The sequence below is a fragment of the Peromyscus eremicus genome, chromosome X (genome assembly GCF_949786415.1).
Source record: "Peromyscus eremicus chromosome X, PerEre_H2_v1, whole genome shotgun sequence".
In the NCBI taxonomy this organism is placed as follows: Eukaryota; Metazoa; Chordata; class Mammalia; order Rodentia; family Cricetidae; genus Peromyscus; species Peromyscus eremicus.
Window position 1 is genome coordinate 91,559,639 of NC_081439.1, and position 24,360 is coordinate 91,583,998.

The window sequence follows — 24,360 nt, forward strand, 5'->3', positions numbered from 1 at the left end:
GCATTCCATGCCAAGGATATTGGGCCTTCACTATAGATGTCAGGTGTCTCTGGTATCAAAACCAGAGACTTGTGAGATGAGGTCTTTATTTAAAGCATTCTGAGAGAGGTGCAGAGCCTGGATGGCCATGATAGAGCCTGGCAAAAGGAAGTCCAGTTAGGAGAATGTTGGAGCAAAAAATGAAGGGAGTCCAACAGTAGCAGCAGAATTAAGGAAGGAGTGAATTGAAAAAATAGTCAAGGAAGAAAAAGATACAGACCCAGCACTAAGTAAACAACATATGTAAGCAGTAAATGTTAAGAAATGACTCAAAGACCGTTCTCAGATGTCTCACCAGACTACTGAGAGAACATATTGATGGCACCACTGCCTGAGCAAATGAATTTTAACAACTCTCACAGTGTCTGTCTTACTAAACCCAACCGAAACAGGAGCATCCATTACCAAAGTAAAGTGAAAGAAGAGAGAAAGGGGGAAGAGATCAAACAAAACCAGCATGAAACTGTCAAACAATAAAGACAAGAATTAAAGACCAAAACCTAGCCATCAGGGGTACGGCTCAACGGGTAGAGTGCTTACCTGGCATTCCTGAAGCTATGGGTTCTAGCCCCAACACCATACTAATAGAGTCTAGTGGTACACACCTGTCATCCCAGCACCCAGGAGATGGACGTAAGAGGATCAGAAGTTCAAGGTTATCCTTGTTCAACCAAACAAACCTCAGAAATGGTAAATCCCAAACCTGATACATAATCCACAATTGAAACATTTAGCTGATTTTTTTCTGAATGTCTAGTGTTGATTATTAGGTTTTAATTAGGTTATCTACTAGGCCACAGCCATGTAAATTAGTGTGAGGTATTGTCTGTATTATACTGTACTCTGTTTGAATATATATTTTCTTATTTTCATTCACTTACTTGTTCAGTGGTAACCACTGCACTGGGCCCCAAAATTAAAGAGATGAAAACACAGATTTGCTGGCTTCAAATAAAAATATGTCAGTTTAGCTGGGCAGTGGTAGCACATGCCTTTAATCCCAGCACTCAGGAGGCAGAGGCAGGAGGATCTCTCTAAGTTAGAGGCCAGCCTGGTCTACAGAGCGAGTTCCAGGATAACCAAGGCTACACAGAGAAACCCTGTCTTGAAAAAATCAACAACAAAAGTATGTCTGTTTTGTTACAGTGATCATAGAAGACTTTGGAAAGGATGATGCTGTAAGATTATGTTTAAGTGGTAATTAGGAAGTCATAGCTTAGATTAAAAGGAGAATAGAGAGGCATATGCAAAGAGCTATTTCCCAGATGGTGAGACTGTTCCTAAGATAAAAAACGGGAAGGGGAAAGACAAGAGAAGAAGAATTGCTACTCAGCCTGCTTAGGTAAAAACCAGATGGGGCTGAATGATGGATGGCCTACTGTGTTCAACTAAGGAATCTGGGCTTGGTCCTGTAGTGAGGAGGAACTTTTCAAGAGTACTTAGGGATAGATAAGAATGACTGCTCCTACAATGAAGATCTTCTACCTTCCTGCAGCCCTGCCATCTAGAGTTCCATCTTATCAACTGCCATTCTGTCAGGTACATCTCATTTAGCTTTCTTAGGAACCCATAGAAGATAACAGCTTCAAAATCCCACTCAAATCTTGCACACAACTAAAGACATATGAAGTATGCCTATCTCTTAGAGAAGCCAACATTTGTTTCTGAGCTATGAACCTCCATGCGTTAGCCTATGTTAAAATATTGACATTACACCCCAACTCTGCTTTCAAACAACAAAAAAAGTAACTGGTGATATGTCTAATGTTTCCTTGTGGAATGTTTAATTGTTGTTATTCTTTGATGTCTGTGTGTTGTGTCTGTATGTGTGTGTTCACATGACACATATGTCTGTGCAGGTACTCATGTGTGCAGGTGCATGTAGAGGCTCTAGGTTCACATTGGGAGTTTAACTTGGTCACTTCACCTTAATCACCAAGGCATGGTTTCTGAATTAAACCCAGAGTTACTTGTACAGGTAGTCTGGCCAGCCCCTTCCTTCAGGATCCCATCTCTGTTTTCTAAGCACTGGAATTACCTATAGGTGGGCCCCGATGTCCAACTGACATTTTATGTGTGTTCTTGGGGCTATGACTCTGGTCCTTATGCTTACAAGTGCTATAAATACTGAGCCATCTCTCTAGCCCTAAAAACGATTAATTTAAAAATTATATTATGGTGAAGTTTTTGCAAATCTGAAATATATTTTTGAAAAACATTGAGTGGTGAGAGTAATGAGTCACCCATCGAAGTGGTTGCTGCACCTGAGTTCAGATCTCCAGCACACATCTAAAATGTGGGTGTGTGGTGCATGCATGTAACCCTAGCACTAGGGAGGCAAAAGAGGGAGGTGGCCTGCTCTAGATTCAGAGAGAAACCCTATGTCAGAAAATTAGGTAGAGGGCCATAAAGGAAGATATCTAATGTGAACCTATGGGCTCCACACATGCACACACATGTCCATGAACAGACATACATGAATGAGTACATACACATGCATGGACTACACACACACACATACACACACATACACACACACACACACACACACACACACACACACACACACACGCAAAACATTGAACTGTATACTTTAAATTAGTGAGTTTTGTGATGTTTAAATCATATGTCAGTAATTCTGGTTAAATATTTGGAGCACTAGTAGAATGCTAAGTTAAGGGATGTATTTTTTTTGGAAATTATGAGTCTTACTACTTTATGACAAGACTTATTCATTAGACCCAGCCCTATATACCATCCCCTTAGCACAGAACTAGGGAACAGTAATTACTTAATATAGGTATTCATCTTACAGAACTGAATGTAGTGGAATTATTGTCTTTATTCTAATTCAGAAAAAATGTTTTATTAAATCATGGGTATGATTTTTAGTTATTTTAATCTCCTATGATATTTATTTTATGAGAAAATTTTGTAAATGCTGGGTTGTGTTCAGTCCATTTTTTTGTTTCCCAGATATGAGCAGTTTTTAATATAAGCAGTATGGATTATTATCACCAATTTAATTAATATTTTTCGGTGTATTTTCAAACAAATAAAGCATATTTTCCATATCTTTGACGTCACCATTTTTCCTGTTTAAAAAAAATCAATCAGTTTCAATCTTTCTTTTTCCCTTCTCACCCCCTCAGGAAGCATTGTGAGTGTTGGGGACCCAAAGAAAAAATATACAAGATTTGAAAAAATTGGTCAAGGGTAAGTGATTTTTATTTGAAATACCAAGATGAACTCCAACGATGTACATTAAAATTCACTAATATCTCAGAAATCTTACCAATTCATGCCTCCAGTTCTCTGTATTGTACTTGCATTTTGTATTCTCAATATTAGCTTTCCCTGCTGATAGGTTGCTTGGTGACTAACATAGGAACACATGTTACTGGAGTCTTCACTATCATTGAACTGATAGCTTTTCAGGAATATTTTGATAGCTATATCATGTGCACAGTCACACAGATTGATCTAGAAAAGCAGTAGATTTAGTTAGAGGAAGATCTAGCTAATGTGAAAGCTCTCATTGTATTGTCTCCTTAAATGCACGTGGGCATTAGATCCCGCTTCTTTTTTTTTTAATTTTTTTTTTTATTTTTTATTATTTTTTTAATTTTGCAATACAATTCAGTTCTACATATCAGCCACGGATTCCTTTCTTCTCCCCCCTCCTTCCCCCCTCACCTTCTCCCCAACCCACCCCTCATTCCCACCTCCTCCAGGACAAAGCCTCCCCCGAGGACTGAGATCCCACTTCTTAATCAAACTCAACAGTAGCAGAATGAGTATGAGAAAGTCCTTACTAAATGGTCGAGGGCTGGGCAGGGTTGGCTGAATACTGACAAAATGAATCAGTAGTCCTGAAATGAGACCAGGTTCATCATTTTCCCCTACTATCCTTGTTAAAGACATAGATTTCCAGGCCCAACTCACCAGATATTTGAAACAAACTCCAGGAATGATAATCTTACAAAAATTCCTTAGATGATCCTAACATCAGCCAGAAATGTGAACCAATTTTGAATCATTCACTAGGGATAGAGGTAGGAGTCATCTGTTCTGCAATTCAACTGGAAATACATATATACATATATATTCATACATACACACATACATAAATAGACACACACATATATGTATGTATGTATGTATGTGTGTATGTATGTATGTATGTATGTATGTATGTATGTATGTATGTATATATCACTGTGCAACTGAATCAGAGGCCCTGGGGATGCAATAATGTTTAATGAGAGATGTACTTTCTTAAGTCCATATATAAACGTCAACTAACTTTCTTCCTGTCCAAGAAGAAAAAAAAACACAAGCCAAGTTGCAAAAAGACAATATTATATAACACTTTCACGCATTCACCTAAATCAGTAGTTCTCAACCTGTAGGTCGTGACTCCTTGGCGGTCCAATGACCCTTTTACAGGGGTCACATGTCGGATATCCTGCATATCAGATATTTATATTACGATTGATAACAGCAACAAAATTGCAATTATGAAATAACAATGAAATAATTTCATGGTTTGGGTCACCACAACATAAGGAACTGTATTAAAGGGTCACAGCATTAGGAAGGTTGAAAACCACTGCTCTAACCGAAATACATTATTGAAACAGATTTCTGTTTTGAGGAGCTTTTAATGTAGCTCTAGATATTTAAAGTACACTTCACATCCTCTTCTTTTTATGTTTTTCAATATTTATTTTTTAATTGACATAATAATTGTACATATGTGTTTATATTACACCTGTGTGGTATGGTGGGCTAGCCGGCTCAGCAGGTAAAAGTACTTGCCATGAAATCCTGACTGTCTGAGCTTGATGGCTAGAATCCACAGTGGAAGGAGAGAACTGACTCCAAAAAGTTGTCCTTGGATCTCAACACAGGCACCACGGCCACGTGCAAGCATGCATAATAAGACAGAATTTAAAAATATATTGCATGATGTTCAAATCAGAGTAAACATAATGATCTCATGTATATATCTTTTCTTTATGGGAAAACATTAAAAAATCTTCCTTTTAGCTTTAAAAATGAACATTACACTATCATTGTAACTATTCTACTTTTTAATGACATGCAAAAACTTCTTGCTACTATCTAGCTGTGACTTCTTATCTGTTGACCTGCCTTCCTTCCTTCTTCCTTCTCCCCTACTGTACCCAGCCTTTGGTATCCAGCATTTGGCTCTCAGCTTCTATCAGATCAGTTTTGTTTATTATCTTTTCATATGGATGCAATTACATGGTGCTTGTTTTTTTGTACTTGGCGTACTTCACGCAACATAATGAACTCCAGTTGTATCCACATTGTCCCAAATGACAGTATGTCATCTTTTGTGTTCCTTAAGTAGTATTTCATCATGTACATATTTTAGGCTTATATTTCTGGGATAAAACACCATGACCAAAAGCAACTTAGGAAGGAAAGGGTTTATTTCATCTTAACACTACCAGGTAACATTCCATCACTGAGGGAAGTTAGGGCAGAAACCCAGGACAAGAATCTGGAGGCAGGAACTGAGGCAGAGGGTATGGAGGGGAGCTGCATACTAGTTTGCTTAGCCTGGCTTGCTCAGCCTGCTTTGTTATAGAACCCAGGACTGGCTTTCCAGGGATGGCGGAACCCACAATGGGCTAGGCCCTCCCACATCAATCACTAATGAAGAACATGTCCACAGGTTTGCCTAAAAGCCCATCAGGTGGGAGCATTTTCTCAATTGAGGTTCTGTCTTCCCAAATGACTCTAGCCTGTGTCAACATGACATAAACATGAACCAACAGAGTGTATTTACTGATATCTCTTTAGTAATTCATCGGCTGATAGACATCGTTTGATTCTATTTCTTGACTATTGTGTGCAGTAAACATGTCTTTTAGACATCTGACTTACTTTCTTATGACTATATACCCAGCAGTGAGATTCCAGAATCATAAGGTACAATGTGTATACAAGTTTAAATTCTCACTAACAGTGTATCAGAGTTCCTTTTCTCCACATTTTCACCGGCATTTGTTACCTTTTCTCTTTTTGGTATTAGCCATTCTTCTTCTGGTGAAATGATATCCCATTGTGGCTTTTATTTGAATTTCCCTGATGATTTATGATATTAGCATTTTTAATGGCCCCATTGGCCATGTGACAGTTTTGAAAATTTTCTATTTAGACCTATTTACTATTTGAAAGTGGGATTTGGGGCTTTCTTTTTTTGCTATTGAGAGTCTATAGCTCCTTATATATTCTAGATCCTTCTAAGATTTATATATAACATGTATTTTTTCACATTCTATGTAGTCTTCAAGTTTTCATTTCATTCTATTGAGTTTTTGCAGTTTTACGCAATCTCACTTGGTCAGTTTTGATTTTGCTAACAATTCACAGTGTATTTCTAATAGAATACACTTTTTAAATTATAGTTTCAATACAGCACTTTATTGCATAACTGTGTTCTGAGAGGTGAGAATGGGAATTACAGTTTTATGTTGATTATTTGTTCCCACTAAGATACAGCTGAACAAAAATAGCATTGAATCTAAAAAATTGAAACAAATAAAAATGCTGAAGAAATGCTTTCAAATATCTCAGATAATGAAGTCCGATTAATAGCACTCACCAAAGAGATTTCCTCTTGTGACTGCTAAATCATACCTGGACTTATGAAGGTAAAGAAAAGGAAAGATATATATAAATACCTTTATAAAATATTTATCCTCTAAAATTAAATGGGGAAAGTCCAGACATGGTGGTACACCTCTAATCTTAGCACTCAGGAGACGAAGGCAAGAGGATTAGGTGTTCAAAGTCATCCTCAGCTACATAGCAAACTTGACACTAGCCTGGGCTACACGAGACCCTGTCACAAAAGAAGATGAAGAAGAGGAGGATCAAAAGGAAACCAAAACATCATACACAGTTTAGAATAAACAGCGTAAGTCCTATTTGCTGTAGGAGAAACATCTGTTTTAAATTCCCAGAGAGTGCATGATTTTTAAAAATGATGAAGCCAGCTGAGAGTTCAGTCATAATAAGTTCTTAGAGATTAGGAAGTCTATTGTATTTCTTCTTTTATCTCCTTTAGTGTCCAGCCCACTGCTAAGCTTGGCATGGTGGCATATACTTTATATTTAGTGGGTCCTCAGACTTTCTGTACAGTTATGAATAACAGCAAGGCTCACAGATTACCTGTCTGCTGGTCCCATCTCTCTGGGGCTCCTTTTGCATTTTAAATATTTGTTTGTCCGTGTAGCTCTCCTTTATATCTATGTCTTTTCTGCTCTTTTCTCAATGCATCTTCATCCCCTTTTCATTCATAATAGCTTGGTCTTCCCAAGTCACATTGCACTGTTGCTCCTCTGGTGTGTGCTACACATCTGTCTTGTTCAGACATGTTGGCTTCACCATTCACTGACAATTTTCACATACACACACAACACAAATAGTCATAATATAAAAACCAAGTTTTCTTCTTTTTTTATTATTAAGAAATTTTCTGTTCATTTTGCATACCAAGCCACAGATCCCCCTCTCCTCCCTCCTCCCACCCCCAAGCCTTCCTCTCCAACCCATCTCCCATTCCCACCTCCTCCAAGGCAAGGACTCCCATGGGGAGTAAGCAGAGCCTGGTACATTCAGTTGAGGAAGGTCCAATTCCCTCCTCCCTGCACCAAGGCTGTGGGAGGTGTCCCACCATAGGCACTAGGCTCCAAAAAGCCAGCTCATGCACCAGGGATGGATCCTGATCCCACTGCCAGGGGGTCCCTTAAGCAGGTCAAGCTAAACAACTGTCTCACTTATGCAGAGGACCTAGTCCAGTCTCATGGAGGCTCCACAGCTATTGGTCTAAAGTTCATGAGTTCCCACTAGTTTGGTTTGGTCGTCTCTGCAGGTTTCCCCATCATGATCTTGATGCACTTGCTCATAGAATCCCTCTTCTCTCTCCCTGACTGGACTCCTGGAGCTCGGCCTGGTGCTTGGCTGTGGATCTCTGCATCTGCTTCCATCAGTTACTGGACAGAGGCTCTATCATGACAGTTATTTTTTTTTTAAATTTTTATTTTGCAATACAATTCAGTTCTACATATCAGCCACAGATTCCCTTGTTCTCCCCCCTCCCGCCCCCCTCACCTTCCCCCCAGCCCGCCCCCCATTCCAATCTCCTCCAGGGCAAAGCCTTCCCCACAGACTGAGATCAACCTGGTGGACTCAGTCCAGGTAGGTCCAGTCCCCTCCTCCCATGCCGAGCCAAGGGACCCTGCATAGGCCCCAGGTTTCAAACAGCCAACTCATGCAATGAGCACAGGACCCGGTCCCACTGCCTGGATGCCTCCCAAACAGATCAGGCCAATCAACTGTCTCACCCACTCAGAGGGCCTGATCCAGTTGGTGACCCCTCAGCCATTGGTTCATATTTCATGTGTTTCCGTTTGTTTGGCTATTTGTCTCTGTGCTTTATCCGACCTTGGTCTCAACAATTCTCTCTCATATAAACCCTCCTCATTCTCGCTAATTGGACTCCCAGAGATCCACCTTGGGCCTAGTCATGGATCTCTGCATCCAGATCCATCAGTAGTTGGATGAGGTTTCTAGCACGACAATTAGGGTGTTTGGCCATCCCATCACCAGAGTAGGTCAGTTCGGACTGTCTCTCGACCATTAAGTCCCTGAAAAAAGAAATTGAAGAAGATGTCAGAAAATGGAAAGATCTCCCATGCTCATGGATAGGCAGAACTAACATAGTAAAAATGGCAATCTTACCAAAAGCAATCTACAGATTCAATGCAATCCCCATCAAAATACCAACACAATTCTTCACAGACCTGGAAAGAATAATACTCAACTTCATATGGAAAAACAAAAAACCCAGGATAGCCAAAAGAATCCTGTACAATAAAACAACCTCTGGAGGCATCACGATCCCTGACTTCAAGCTGTACTATAGAGCTACAGTAATAAAAACAGCTTGGTACTGGCATAAAAACCGACATGTGGACCAATGGAATCGAATTGAAGACCCTGATATTAATCCGCACACCTATGAACAAATAATTTTTGACAAAGAAGCCAAAAGTGCACAATGGAAAAAAGAAAGCATCTTCAACAAATGGTGCTGGCAAAACTGGATATCAACATGTAGAAGGCTGCAAATAGATCCATATCTATCACCGTGCACAAAACTTAAGTCCAAGTGGATCAAGGACCTCAACATAAATCCAGCTACTCTGAACCTGCTAGAAGAGAAAGTAGGAAGTAGTCTTGAACACATTGGCATAGGAGACCACTTTCTAAATAGAACACCAGTAGCACAGACACTGAGAGAAACAATCAATCAATGGGACCTCTTGAAACTGAGAAGCTTTTGTAGGGCAAAGGATACGGTCAACAAAGCAAAGCGACAGCCTACAGAATGGGAAAAGATCTTCACCAATCCCACATCTGACAGAGGACTGATATCCAGAATATATAAGGAACTCAAGAAATTAGACATCAAAATGCCCAACAGTCCAATTAAGAAATGGGCTATAGAACTAAACAGAGAATTCTCAACAGAGGAAACTCAAATGGCTGAAAGACATTTAAGGAATTGCTCAACATCCCTAATCATCAGGGAAATGCAAATCAAAACAACTCTGAGATACCACCTTACGCCTCTCAGAATGGCTAAGATCAAAAACACTGAAGACACCTTATGCTGGAGAGGATGTGGAGCTAGGGGAACTCTCCTCCACTGCTGGTGGGAATGCAAGCTTGTACAACCACTTTGGAAATCAATATGGCGATTTCTTAGAAAATTGGGAATCCATCTCCCCCAAGATCCAGCTATACCACTCTTGGGCATATACCCAAGGAATGCTCAACCACACCACAAGAGCACTTGTTCAGCTATGTTCATATCAGCGTTGTTTGTAATAGCCAGAACATGGAAACAACCTAGATGCCCTTCAACTGAAGAATGGATAAACAAAATGTGGTACATATACACAATGGAATACTACTCAGCAGAGAAAAACAATGACATCATGAGGTTTGCAGACAAATGGATGGATCTAGAAAAAATCATCCTGAGTGAGGTATCCCAGACTCAGAAAGACAAACATGGTATGTACTCACTCATAACAGGATACTAGATGTGGAACAAGGATGACTGGACTGCTACTCACATCACCAGGCAGGCTACCTGGAAAACAGGACCCCAAGAAAGACACAGGGATCGCCCAACGGCAGAGAAATGGAATGAGATCTACATGAACAGCCTGGACATGAGTGGGGGTAGTGAAGGGCAAGGGTCGAGGGAAAGAGAGCTTGGGTGAGTGGGAGATCCCAGCTAGATCAAAAACAGAGAGGGAGAACAAGGAATAGGAGACCATGGTAAATGAAGACCACATGAGAATAGGAAGAAACAAAGTGCTAGAGAGGCCCACAGAAATCTATCATGACAGTTATACTTACCTGGCAGGGGAGACACCATGATCAAGCAAGGTTTTTTTTAAAAAAAAAAAAAACTAAAAACAAAGTATACTTTAAAAATAGCTTTTAGTGTATGAATGTAAGGGCTTAAGTTTATTTATTTGAATTTTATAATTTATTTTATTGTATTTATTTTAATTTAATCTTTTTTGTTTTTAATGGATTATTGCCCACTGTTAAGGTTCCTGGTGAATGAACAAAATACTTTCTCTAGATAAAAACCCACTTACATTAACTTTGTTTTTACTTTAATGGCTCTCAACTGATTTTTCCATAAATCATTGCCCTGAGCTAAGCGATCTAGTATCCACTTCCAAGACACAGTGGTTTTTATTTTCTTTTCATTGTCTTGGTTTTTATTGTTTTGCTTTACCTATTGTTATGATGACTTTCAAAATCCTGTCACTAATCATTTAGTGCTAGGAATAATCAACCCCTGAATTCCATTTTCAGCTTCAGGGAGCACAAGAACTCACTCTTCCGAGCTGAATTTGAGAAAAACCTCTTCATTAATCACCCTCATCGACTTGGAAAACTACATTTTTCCAGTATGGGATTCTGCCATCCCAACATTCAGGCATAGGGCCATAGAATCAGATTCCACCACCGACCATAAATCAAACTCAGAATTTCATGTCTCATCATTGGAGCCGTAACTGTGAGCCTAAGCTTTAAAACTGACAGAATTTCACTAAGTTTTCTGAGGAAAAAGTTCTAAACATTGTGGTCAAATGTCTAGAGAAAGGCAGAGGAAAATGGAATGAGAGGAGAGAAGGAAGGAGAAAGAAAGAGAGCCAGATTTTCCTGAAATCGTCCTTAATTCAAGAACACTGTCAACGTGTTTTCACTCCGACAGTTATATAAAAAAACTTACATGGTGAAAAGGAGTCCAGTAAGACAACAGAATCACATATTTTCTTTATTCACTGCAAGTCTGTGCACTTCCTTAGTAAACAGTAGCAGTATGATGAAGGGTGGAACTTACTAATGCTGGCAGCCGCCTCACTGATGTCTCACTAATATGTTTGAATTAATTTCAAAGATTTTCCTCAAATGAGAATGCACTGGGAAAAAATGATCTTTTTAACTCATAGTGACTTTTCTCAGCAATATTAGTAGATTGTTTTTAAAGAAGCATCACAGATCTAAACTAGTTTAGATCCAGTTTAGTAAATACTTCAATTTAGTGAATTAGGGCTGAGCACTCACTATGTTGAATGTAGAGCTATAATTAAGAACCAGATTTTGGGGCTGGGTATGGTGTCAAACACCTTTAATCCCAGCAGTCAAGATGCAGAGGCAGGGAGATCTCTGAGTTTGAGGACAGCCTGATCTACATAGTGAGCTCCAAATGGCCAGGAGTATATAAAGAGACCCTATCTTAATCCCTCTCCCCATGTAAAGAACCATGTTTAGAGTCCACCATGACTTTTATATTTTTCAACTCCCTGAATATCTAGCAAAAAGAAATGCATTATTGTATTAAGAAACAAGCTAATGGCTGGGACTCTAGCTCCACAATGGCACTACCTTAGCAAATAGAAGATCTAGGTTCCATTCACAGTAGATGAAAAAGGGAGGAGGAGGTAAGCGGGGCACATCCACCCCCATTGATGTGCATTTACTCTGCATTGATCTGCACACTCATCCTGCCATCTCCCCTTGTACCCATCTTGAGCTGTCCAGGTTCTCATTGGCCGTTTCTATCTTCCTTCCTTATGACTCCTCCAGATTACACCTGGAAGAGCTTGTATCTAGTACTTAGAAATAGTCTTAAAACTTTTGAAAACAGTAGAATAAAGAGATTTTTGGAATGATTAATGAAAAATAAGGTGATATTTTTAATTCAAAAGGCCATGGCCAGATTAATTTCTTTAAACCCGAGTTCTCCTGTTCATGGTAAATCAGAATATACACACCCTCTAAGACCGAAAACAAACGAGAGAAGGCAGTTTCATCTTTTATGTTCATCTTTTCCACCACCATTGATTTGTTAAAGAAACTGGCCTCTTCTGGTATAAAGCACCATTTGCTGGTCTTGTCTGTTAGTTTCACGGCAATGAATTGTTAATCTGTTCCTTATATTTCCTACAAATGGAAATTAACTCTAAGAGGTTTAGGTTCAGGTTCAAATTGTGGCAAAATTCTTTATAAGTGGTGCTGTTTCATGATATATTACATCAGGATGAAGGGCTTGATTGTTCCATATTTTGGTGAGGAGTCAATTAATAGGAAGATTCAAAGGGTGATTGTCCTCTTCCACATAAAGATCAGAACTGATAGTTTTACCTATTGATGATTATTGCTAATATCAGTCATTTTATTAAGGATTCTAAAATAGTGCTTTTTCTAAATCTATCATTACTTCTGTGCCTACTGGCTTGCATACTTTGTTGAAAACAACTGTATTTGATCACCTAGCACTCTTAGTTTACTATGAAATATACAAATAAATCAAGATAAATTATTCATTTCTTAATTGTCAAATTTCAATATAATTAATCAGTACTCAAGTTTCCAATGCAAAGACTTTCTTTTATATTTAAAAAATCTTTATAAATTCACAGAGTATTATATTTTCAGTTTGTTTCAATTATTTGTACTCATTATTGCTTTTAATGGTCAGACTATATCTTTAGCTAATGATAGTCCCTTTCCCTATATCAGTTTTGAGAGAGTTCTAGAAAAAAACATATTTATGATATCAAGATCTTAAGTTGCAAGGACATAAACTCTAAATTTATTTATGTCCTTTCTTTCTAATTCTGACAGTTACTCTGTATAAACATCAAAATCTCATATGAACTGAGTATATTTCAACCCTGTATGTATTTCCTATATCACATTTGGTGTCTGAAATTCAATGCTTAAGAGCATTCATTAATACATAATGTATTTCTAGGAGGATTTGAGTATAAAGAAACTTTCGTTGGAGGGAGGAACATTTACCTGTTTGGTATGGATATATTTTAGCTTAAATGGTGACATACTGAATAACTCCTTTTCTGTCATGTGCCTACAGTTAAGAGGTAGATACATATAAGTATCTTGCTCTCTTAACATGTGCCTAATGCTCTGCATTTGGATGTACCACAATTTAGTTAACCATGCTTCTACTGATGGACATTTGTGGCTTTTTCTGATATATTTCTATTATAAATGAGGCTTCAGTAATGATATTTGCAAATAAATCATTTCACATTTTTGCAAACTTATTGGGATGACTTCCTAAGTGTAGAATTTTTGTATCATTAATATACGCATTTAAAATTTCCAAGTTGCCTTCCATAAAGATAGCTCCATTTCATAGTCCAACAGGAGTTCATAAGTGTATCTGTTTGCATGTACAGATGTATTCCTTCATTTAGAATTATATTACAACTACAAAAACTTATCTCCATATTGACTTTTAAAATGCAAATATATAAGAAAAATCTAAACTGAAAGTGTGGGACAAAATGAGTCTATGCTAAAGAATTTATTTGCCAATGTCCAATATCTACATGATGCCAATGTCATGCCATATCTCTCCAGGGATTAGGTCAGCTATACATACAAGTTTGATGCAAAGTGGCAGTGAGAGCAGTTTTAAGATAATTTTACTCCTGTTCATAACAATATGCATATGGCCAAAGGAATTTTATGCAACTTCTGGATATTTCTCAATCATATAATCAAACTGAATGAAAATATGATTAATTCATTAACTATTACAAATAAGCTGTATTACCAGTTTGTGTGTAATCAAGCACCTAATACTGGCCCCTCTATATTTGTCTTAAAGTTCTAAAAATAAATATATTACATTATGTATTTTTGAGATTTTTCCCTACTATTCCACAAGGCCCCTCTTTATACTCTCAGGTATATTGAAGAGGAATAGCTCTAAATCTTATTTCTGAGGGGGAATTCATTTAATTTTTAGGTTAACATATCAAAGCATGGTTTTAATTATGTTGTGTTCATATATGCATTCCTATGCTTTGTTCTAATTTGCCCCTTCCCCGCTGCCCTTATTTCTCAAAGGATACTATGAGTAGCTGCTTGGTTTAGATACAGCCTAAAAACAGTATACTGCTTCAAGCTCAGAGATAAGTGCTGAGTATAAACCCTCTGACCTGTTTTTTGTTTGTTTGTTTTGTTGTTGTTGTTTCCTCATTCAGAGTAAGAGCAGAAGTGGTGTCTAGTGTGTTATTCTTTGGGTTGAACCACCCACCCAAAAAGTATTTGCTTCCTCATTGGATCCATTTTGGACCACACAAGGTAGAAGTCTGCTATGGAGCACTAAATAGATACAGTCTAAGCTCTATAATAGGCTTTGTGATGTAGAAGATTGGAAATACATTAGCACTTGTGAAGAACAATGTCTTTAGACCAATGGAAGATGTCCTGTGTTCTGCTTAATGCTCTTAAATGCCCCATGTTGTCTGCTGTCCCTTGTAAAGAAAGATGATACCACTCAATCAAGCACCATTAGCAGAGTTTACACAGCAAGTTGTTTTCTTTTGCCAGTCATCGTAATGAGCATGTATTAAGCCACCTGCCCCCTTTCCTGTCCAGGCCTCGGGAAACTACTGGCAAACACCGTGAAACAGCTGCTTTGACTTAACGGTGAAGTGAGGAACTGCGAGTTAGCAGCTGGCATTTGCAGGGATTAAGCTCTGTAACTGTGGCCTGATTATCACTGGACTACAACCCACTGAGTTTTCTGGCCTCACACCCATAGTGTGTTACAGCTCTATTTAAAAACAGATGATCGTGAGTGATCTGAGGAAAGCTACGTCCTAGCTAAACAACAGAAAGTCCCCCCACTGGATTTCATAATCTTACTAACGAAAGCTTGTACCTCCTGGTTCTAGCTTCATTCTATGTATTTAGGTCATCGAGTGATGACTTACATAATTTATACTATTTTATTTTTTACCTTAGATACACATATAAATAAACTTCATGAGAGAAAACACTGCACCACCTCTAACATCTTTGCATACAGTATTCCTCACCATTCCTAATGGATATTGAAGTCCCAGTCAGGAATTTTATACTCATTCAAGATGATTATGTTTTACATCTACTCTAATATTTCAGTACAAGGGCATGTGTGACAGTATCAAACAAACATTTGTGCAACTTTATGTCAACTGCACTTATATAGTAAAATGATTTCTATATAGGGCCCTATTGAGTAGTAACTCTCTTAAATAGTCATGACAGTAACATTTTTATCTCAGCCATGTTAACGTGAACATTAATTGAATTTCATTATGGCATCTTCATAAATAAAATGGCAAATGTGAAAGATGTAGTTGAGCAATGGCATCAAACAAACCGATGCATTTTGAAACTCAGATATTAGCTGTATACCATGGCAATCTACTCACAATTGCCCAGTTCCAATTTATTCATTTGTAAAATGAGGCAAATAGAGAGTCACACAGAGTGGGCACTAAAAGAGATCATTCATTTCCAGTGAGTTGGCAGAGAGAATGTCTCAATAAATGATAAAGGGATTTCTACCAACAGTAGCAGGAAAAGTAAGAGTAGATATAAAAAATAACCAACATAAATAGGGATTATGTTTCTGACTGTGACCTCATTAGCACCACACTTGAACCTGTAAAACATTAAAAGGGAGTAGCACCTATCCTTCAGGTGACCTTACTCATTCCCACCAGGCTTACCACACACCTCATTGCTTCCTAATGCCCTCTTCTCTTTATTCAATCTGCAAAGTTTCTCCTATCCTTACTTTATTGCCCTCCTACCCTCTAATTCATTTTCATACTGACATCAAAGTGATTTATCCCAACTATTAGTCTTACCATGTTGTTGCCCTGGCAACTATTTAGCATGGTTCGACACTGGCTCTCAATGTCAACCTCAAAAGCTAGTGGAGAACAGTGATAATTAAACTGACTTGTGAGGAAAATGGAGAAATGGTGAATTGTTTCTTTCTAGACCTTTCAGGCTAGATGCCAGTGTTTCCATTTGAGGACTGTGTACTTGGCCATGACAAGGGGAACCTATGGATAAAGAAAGCATCTGGTGCAAAGCTCAGAGCCTAGCAGTGGCATTCATCACACTGTAGTTGATGAGGCCCCGTGGCTGAACAATCTGTTAGTTTAATGTTCTTTAACTATGCTGAAGGTTTAAAAGAACTCTACTTTGTAGTTGGGAGAACTTGCTTAGTTGTTTCCTATTGGGCATATCCTTCCTACTCTTGGGGCTTCAGCGTTCTCATCTGTAATGAGGAGGTTAAACTGGATGAATCTGTCTTCCATTCAGTTCTACTAATGTATAATTTCCTTGTACCATCTGAGGAACTGAGATTTTTAATAAAGAAAATTTGCATAATAAATAAATATTCTTCTTAAAACATTATATCTTTAACAAAATGAGAATAGAGGGATAGAAGAATCAATTAAGTTGTTGGCAAAAAGAAAATCAAGTTGACAGTGTTGTTCCTTAAGTATGCCAAACCTAGTATGTCAGTGAATACGGAATTTTATTCCCCATCTTTATCAGTCTGATTTCTGTACATCCTAAAATGCCAATAGACGATAGAGTTTCCAAATTAAGATGAAGTAAAATTTTTATTGTGTAAGCATATATATTGAGATATTTTAATATACTTCAGCACTTTGTAAGGCTCATGTTTTGGGAATCTGTGTGCCACATGATTAGCATAAAGGTTGTTTCCTAGTTACCCATGTGCTACAAATGTTACAAAGAGAGGACTGTTGAACTTCACCACCTACAACCACCTACAAACGAATAACTTGACCATGAACTGTACTTATTAATGGTGATTCTTACACTTTATTAAGTAAAAATAATTATATGTTACAAGCATTTAGAGATTTTAAATCAGTTCATGATATTTAGCAGTCACATTATGATATTTCAGTTACCTCTATCTTAGGTAAATATTGAATTTCTATTAATTTTGAAACATTAGGTATCTTGAAAACTCCCAGATATGTAAAGAGTTTCCTGTTCTTCTATAGACTACAATTGGGAAGTGAATTGCTATATTAGAGAGCAATCAACAAAATAATAATCATTAATAGCTACTTGGCAATTACTATGTACCAGGGCTGTATGTCTTTTAAGCTTAGCATACATGTAATCCACCTTTGAATGTAAATTACGGAGAGTCACACAACTAGAAGGTGGTAGGATTTGAATCAGGAGAGATTGGATGAGTAGGCATGAGGAATGCTATTCTCAGCCCAGCAGTGGGCAACAAATGTGATTTACTCAATGAATCTTGATGATATTGAGATCTCTTGAAGAAAACAAACAAACAAACAAAAAACTCCCATGTTATTGATTCAGAAATCAATCTTCAATCATTGAAGTGTAAAAATACAGTAGACTTGGGGTTCGGTGTAATGTTAGGTATTCTAACATGGAGTGGGTCATCAGGTACTAAGTTTCACTGTACAATACCTGAATTTGTGCATATTCAGTTGAAGATTCCAAAGCGAAGTTGGTCAGAGCAGAGTACCTTACTGATCAGTGCCCTAAGGCCATCTACCTAATAGCATGTTTGATTGGGGAGGGGCATGACATGAACCCATTTTAAGACAGAGCTAAAGGGAGGAGGGAGGGGAGAATTCTCCTCACTGAACAATTGCATAAATCCAGTAAAGTAAGAGAAGGGCAGATGAAGGGAAAGCATTCATTTTTAGTTACTAACCCATGCTCTAGAATTTCAGGTTCTTTAAATTGTCGGTTTGTAATGAGCCTATGCCAATGTACGTTGTAAATCCTGGGATACTGGGCTTTCAGGATTAGGACTCTAGCAAGTTTAAGACAATAAAATGCTGAAGGGAATGGAGGGACAAAACAGACAAGAAAAGAAAGAAAACAAAGGATTTCAAGGTAAATCTCCAAAGATGGTAAACACTAATCCCTCTTGAACTTCCAGTCAATCATAGTTTTATTCCCTAGAGCAGTGGAAAAGGACTTCAGCGGTTGGAGGAACACCCATGAAGAATAAGGGAAAAGTCACCATGTGGGCTAGGCTTTTGTCACCCTAGCTTTATCTAGACCAGCTCCCATCTTGCTTATTTTATGTATTCTAAGTTCACATGTATGATTTTTATTTAATGTGTTCTAAGCTTAAAGAGAAAAAAAAGAAACCTGCAAAACCATTCTCAAGGGAGAGAGACTAAAAAAACCTCTACAAATTGTTCAAACAGATCACCCTTAAAACCCTGCGGTTGAAAAGTAAAAATATGCTAGCAAGGTTTTTAGGGCTGGGACATTGGGAAGGGGCAACCACCAGTCAGTATATCAGTTATTCTCTGCTGTGAAATGAATAGCTACAGCAGTAATAAGGGCTAATAACAGCAGTGACTGTACTAAGCTTCAACACTGATGTGGACTCAGGGCCAAATGCTTTCTTAAATTGTGTCATTTGCTACTATCTCATTTTTACAAATACTGTTGTTCTTCTGCATCTGAAGGTATGCAAGTGTTTTAAACATCTAAATATAAACCAAATAAAGATTTTAAAAACATAGTTAGCAATCAGATTTGAAGAGCTCCTTGGGGCTTTTTGCTGCTGAAATACACATCAGGTTGAGACAATTTATTCCTCTGAACTCAATTTAATGCTGAGTTCAAAACGATAACTCACACACTGTCCCCAAACTCAGGAATGTCTGATCATTTATTCCAAGAAGAAAGTGTCTCATGAAGATTCACTTGGATGAAATACTTTCTTTATTGAAAGGAAAGATCTTGTTGCAATTGAATATTTGTTTAAAAAATAATTTTATTAATGTGTTGATTCATCAAATATTTATAGGGCATCAACTATAAGTTCTGAATGTGGAATCTGTAATATACAATATCAACGATGGATTTGTTTAATATAAGCATAAACCATTTTGAGAACTGCCAAGTGTTTGTTCAGGTAACAACTAGTGATTAAGTGTAATATTTAGTCTAATTTCAAAAACTAATTTTAAAGCTAAGCAGAATGTGGTTCGTAAATTGTATAGCCTAAGAAGGTTACTTAACCTTTCTGACTCTCAAGCTTCTGACTTATGACATGAGAATACTATAGATGAATATGGGAAGGATCACATAAAATCAAGTATATAAAGCTCTCAGCACTGTGTTTGACACACAGAGCACATTCAATACATGCTTACTGTTACTGTGGTAACTGGGAAATTACTAGCCCAGTGTTGCACAGCTTGTGATGGTGAGGTGATCTTAAATTTCTGCTACTAGTCAAATATTTCTTACCCTACACTATCCGTTTCCTTTTCTGGGAACAGGTAATATAAGCATCCTAGGCTTTTGAGAAGTATTTTGGCTCATCCAGGGAGAAGAGTCATAAAGAAATCCCTGGTGTAAGAAACCAATTCCTGATCCTGGAGTTATGGCTCATGGCTGTAATCTCAGTATTTGGAAGGCTGAAGCAAAAAGATCAAAGTAAGGCCATTCTAGTTTGAATGGGGTAAAAGAGACAGATAGATAGAGACAGACAGACAGACAGACAGACACGCACATACAGAGAGAGAGAGAGAGAGAGAGAGAGAGAGAGAGAGAGAGAGAGAGAGAGAGAGAGAGAGAGTCCCTAAACTGAACCATCTAAACTTTAGTGAGTAGTAAGTGAATGAATCACTGAGTGGATTCTATCCTAGCTGTTTCACTTGCCACAAATGAACTAAATACCTCCTCGTCTGGAGATGATGGATGTGGGAAGACCTTCAGAAAACAAGTGTGATTCATAGAAATACACTGGAAATACAGCCAGACAATACATTTTTAAAGTTAAAATAGAAGCATAAGTACTACAAAGACTCAAGGAATGATGTTTTTTCAAAAAAGAAAGAAAAAAAGATATTTCACATGAGTGAAAAACTCACAGAAACTGTTGAGAATTGAGCAAAGAGAAAAATAAAGATGGAAGCTCTATAACAGAGCCCCGGTTTTATTCCTTTGTGTAGGTGCAGCACTGACATACACTGAAAGTGACTGATTCATTAAATGAAGGCTTAGAGATACATAAAATAGCTACTTTGTCCATATGCTAAAAATAACAGTTGAGTTACAGTTGCCTAAGCAAAAGATGATCTATTCTTTTCTGAGAATTTGCTTTAGTCAATCACAGTCCTGAAATGTTGGTTGTTTTAACATATAAAGAATATTATGAATATTACAGGGCTTCCCTGAGAAGATCAAGGCCAGCATGCTAAATTCACGAGTGTGTAGCCCAAGAACTGGTGCCAGAAAATCCAATGGGAGGTTCTTGTTCAGCACAAAGGATTCGTTGTGATTATTTCAGATGTAATTAGTATATAAAGCAGTTGTTTTGGTACTGTGCACTTATAACTTTGCTAAGAGAGTACATCTAATATTAAGTGTTCTTACTCTCCTGGAAATAAATCCCATTTTCACACATGGCAATATATGGATAACACCTTGATTGCTTATTCACTGGGTAATTTTCACTTTTCCAGGGCATCAGGTACTGTTTACACAGCACTAGACATTGCAACAGGACAAGAGGTATGGGCCATCGTTTGGTCTTTATTATTCCTTTGTGTTTATCAAGTTTTCTTGTTGATGGCATGTGTGTCTAGTGGGGAGCACTAGGTTACAGTGGGAGTTTAGATAAGCTGCTGTGCAAAACATCTGAAATAGATAGTAATGACTGACCAAAAAAAGAGTGCATATTTCTGGAACAGAAAAAAAAAACTGTAGATAATGAATTTGTACATTTATATTCATGCATATTTTAGTAATCATAATTTGTTCTTGTATTTAAATCATCATTCAGGTGGCCATAAAGCAAATGAACCTTCAACAGCAACCCAAAAAGGAATTAATTATTAATGAAATTCTTGTCATGAGGGAAAATAAGAACCCCAATATTGTTAATTATTTAGATAGGTAAGTATTTTCTCTTATTTATTATGTATTTTCTTCCTAAGATGTTATTTTCTTGTCAAATTATTTGTTGGGAATTTATTACTTTCATAATCATTTACAAATATTTCTGAAATGATACAAAGTAATCGAGTAAATCTTTCCCCATCCAACACTTGAGAATTCATTTTGTGGGCTTGGTTTTAAATATACCTAGTTTGTGTGACTTCCTTTTAAGGATGGTTGCTCCATGTTGGTAGGAAATAGACTACTACATATAGGAGAAAGCAATGGTGTTTCAAACATTTCATCAAGTGTCTCTTTGGAGCCAGTATGGTCCCTGGGAGGCTGAGGAAAGAAAGCAGACAATAGCCCTGTTTTAATGGGTGCTTTATGATTAACTGACAGTGAGGTCGGGGGAATTGAGACTTTAATCTTAAACCTTTTTCCTAAAGCAGGTAATTAATGTCTCTTTCATCAGTGGTATTAAGAGTGTGTTACAAATGGGCACTTAAAGACTGTGCTAAGTCTTCTCTTGTGGCTAACATCTGTCTCTTCCAATTCCAGTCGTTGTTTGCTTAGCACCACTCGGCTGAGCTCTCTGATGGCTTGTGAATGAAACAAGGCTAGAGCTCAACCTCCATGAGCTTAAGGGCTTGCCATCCATGTTAGGCCAATAGACATTGATATGGTGGGGAAATGAGAGCGAAAGGACCACTGAGTTCTCTAGTTCTAATAAGTGTTTCTCGAAGTGTCCTTTATGGCCCATCTGCAACAGTATGACATTAATTCGATTTGTGCATTTGTAGTTTTCTAAAACTTGCATTTATACTTTTGAAAGGGGCTGATTTCTAGGCTTTTATCCATAACTAATGAAAATGGAACCTGTGAAGTTTGAATTTTAAGAGACTTTCCAAGTGGATGCCAAAAGTACCATAGTTTGAGTAGCACAGAATAGAAAGAAAGTCTTGCTTCATAGTGAGGTAGTTTTTTGATTGTTTGCTTGCTTGCTTTTTTAAAATATCTCTGCAACTCAGGATGGCCTGGAACTTACACAATACCCAAGGTTAGCCTTGAACTCCTAGTCAACATACTTTATCCTCCCAAGTTGGTGGGATTACAGATGTGTGCCACCATATCAGGCTTAGTGGCGTGAGTATTAAGGCAGGATGGAGTCACTGGGGTCACTCTTCTCTATAAGAAGATAGTGCTAATTGATTTGAATAATCTCCTACTCTTTTCCTGAATTGGGAGGCTATCCACGGACCTTAGTTCCTATATTTGAGTACTGAAGATTGTTCCTCAATAATCACTTAAAGATAATGGGCATGACACTATCGACTTTCATCACAAATAAGGCCTGAGGATATTAGAGTCTTCACCTCCTTAGTCCAAAGTCAAAGTATTTTTCTTTTCTTATTATAGCTACTTAGTGGGTGATGAGCTGTGGGTAGTCATGGAATACTTGGCTGGTGGCTCTTTAACTGATGTGGTCACAGAGACCTGTATGGATGAAGGACAGATAGCAGCTGTCTGTAGAGAGGTAAGAATAGAGAATATTTCTTGCTTGTGAGAAACATAAAATTTGTTAATGCATTCTTTTTGATTATTCAGAATATTTCTAGCATCAAAATAACATTAGCATATTTTCTCTACTGAAAAAAATGGAAAAGCGGTTTAAACTATACTTAATGTCATGTCCTTGAATCACCTTGGCTAGACCCTTATCTACTTTACTTGCTTTTCTGTGGCTCTTGTAAGTAGTAATATGCTATTCAAGAGACACTGTATCTAAGCTCACACATAGTAGTATCAGTGAACATGGCTAACTGTTATGTTAACATGGAATTCCTTTCTGATTTGTGGGAATTTTTATAACATAAATGTTGTGTTCTGCTTGATCAATATGAGTTCCATAAAATACATACTACATTATATTCCCATTATTTTCTAGAAAGCAATTTTTTGTTTTTGACACACTTATTTGTTTATTTGGGTTCTGTGTGTGTGTGTGTGTGTGTGTGTGTGTGTGTGTGTGTACTATGAGTGCATATGGATATCAGAGAACAACTTTTGGGACTCAGTTTTCAATTTCCATCATGTGCATCCAGGAAATTGAACTCAGATTGTAAAGCGTGGCATCAAGTGTTGTGACCTGTTGACCCATCTCACAGGCTTTCAAAGGAATTTCAACACAATCTTCCCTCACCCCACAAAGTAATTGCTTTACAGTATTCCATGAATATTCCAGTGAGCCTGAGGACCTGTCATTTATAAAGAGAAATAAGTGTTATCTTTAGTTTCTAGCCAATGTGATGATGATGTTTTATTCTGTTATTTTGATCAATATTGTTTTTGCAACATATACCCTTCAGTGGGGTCTCATTATGAAATTTTCTACAAAGTGAAGTGGAAACTTGAAAACACGATGAATGTGCAACCAAGCTAAATTCTACTAGCTAATCTTTCAGTTAGTAAGATATTTTACCTGAGCCTTTATTTTGTATCTTTTAGTATTACAAGTCAAAAGCATTTCCAAACAAGTACCTTTTGTTACTTTAGAACTGGTAGCTATCCTCAAACCTGTCCATCAGAAATAGCCCAAAGAAATTATTTCAGTTGCACATTCTTGTTTACCATGCTAGATCTACTGAAACTTCACCACGTACACTGAGGCTTACAACATCTGTATAAGACCAAGCTGAACCCATATCACTTAGAAACCTAGACCAAAGCATCGTTATGCTAAGTGGTCAGCTGGACTATAATAATGACTAGTACTGATTGTTGCATTAGCCTCTTCATGATTTAGTCTATAGTGTAACATAAAGTTAAGTATAATCACTGATGTAAATGGTAACGTGGTTTGAAAATGGTGTTAAAGCATTCTGTAATCTATTTCATTTAACAACATCAAATCACAACCTTTCCCAAATT

At 37.6% G+C, this 24,360-nt stretch overlaps 1 protein-coding gene across 1 annotated transcript in view; it reads left to right on the plus strand.

Annotated features, from left to right (window-relative positions):
• Pak3 (p21 (RAC1) activated kinase 3) overlaps nt 1-24,360 on the plus strand; it is a 48,340-nt gene that overhangs the window by 5,609 nt on the left and 18,371 nt on the right. Inside the window, exons 2-5 of the mRNA XM_059251509.1 lie at nt 3,192-3,255; nt 21,015-21,063; nt 21,335-21,447; nt 22,849-22,966. Of these exons, the coding sequence (XP_059107492.1) occupies nt 3,192-3,255; nt 21,015-21,063; nt 21,335-21,447; nt 22,849-22,966 (344 nt within the window). The remainder of the gene's footprint in view (nt 1-3,191; nt 3,256-21,014; nt 21,064-21,334; nt 21,448-22,848; nt 22,967-24,360) is intronic.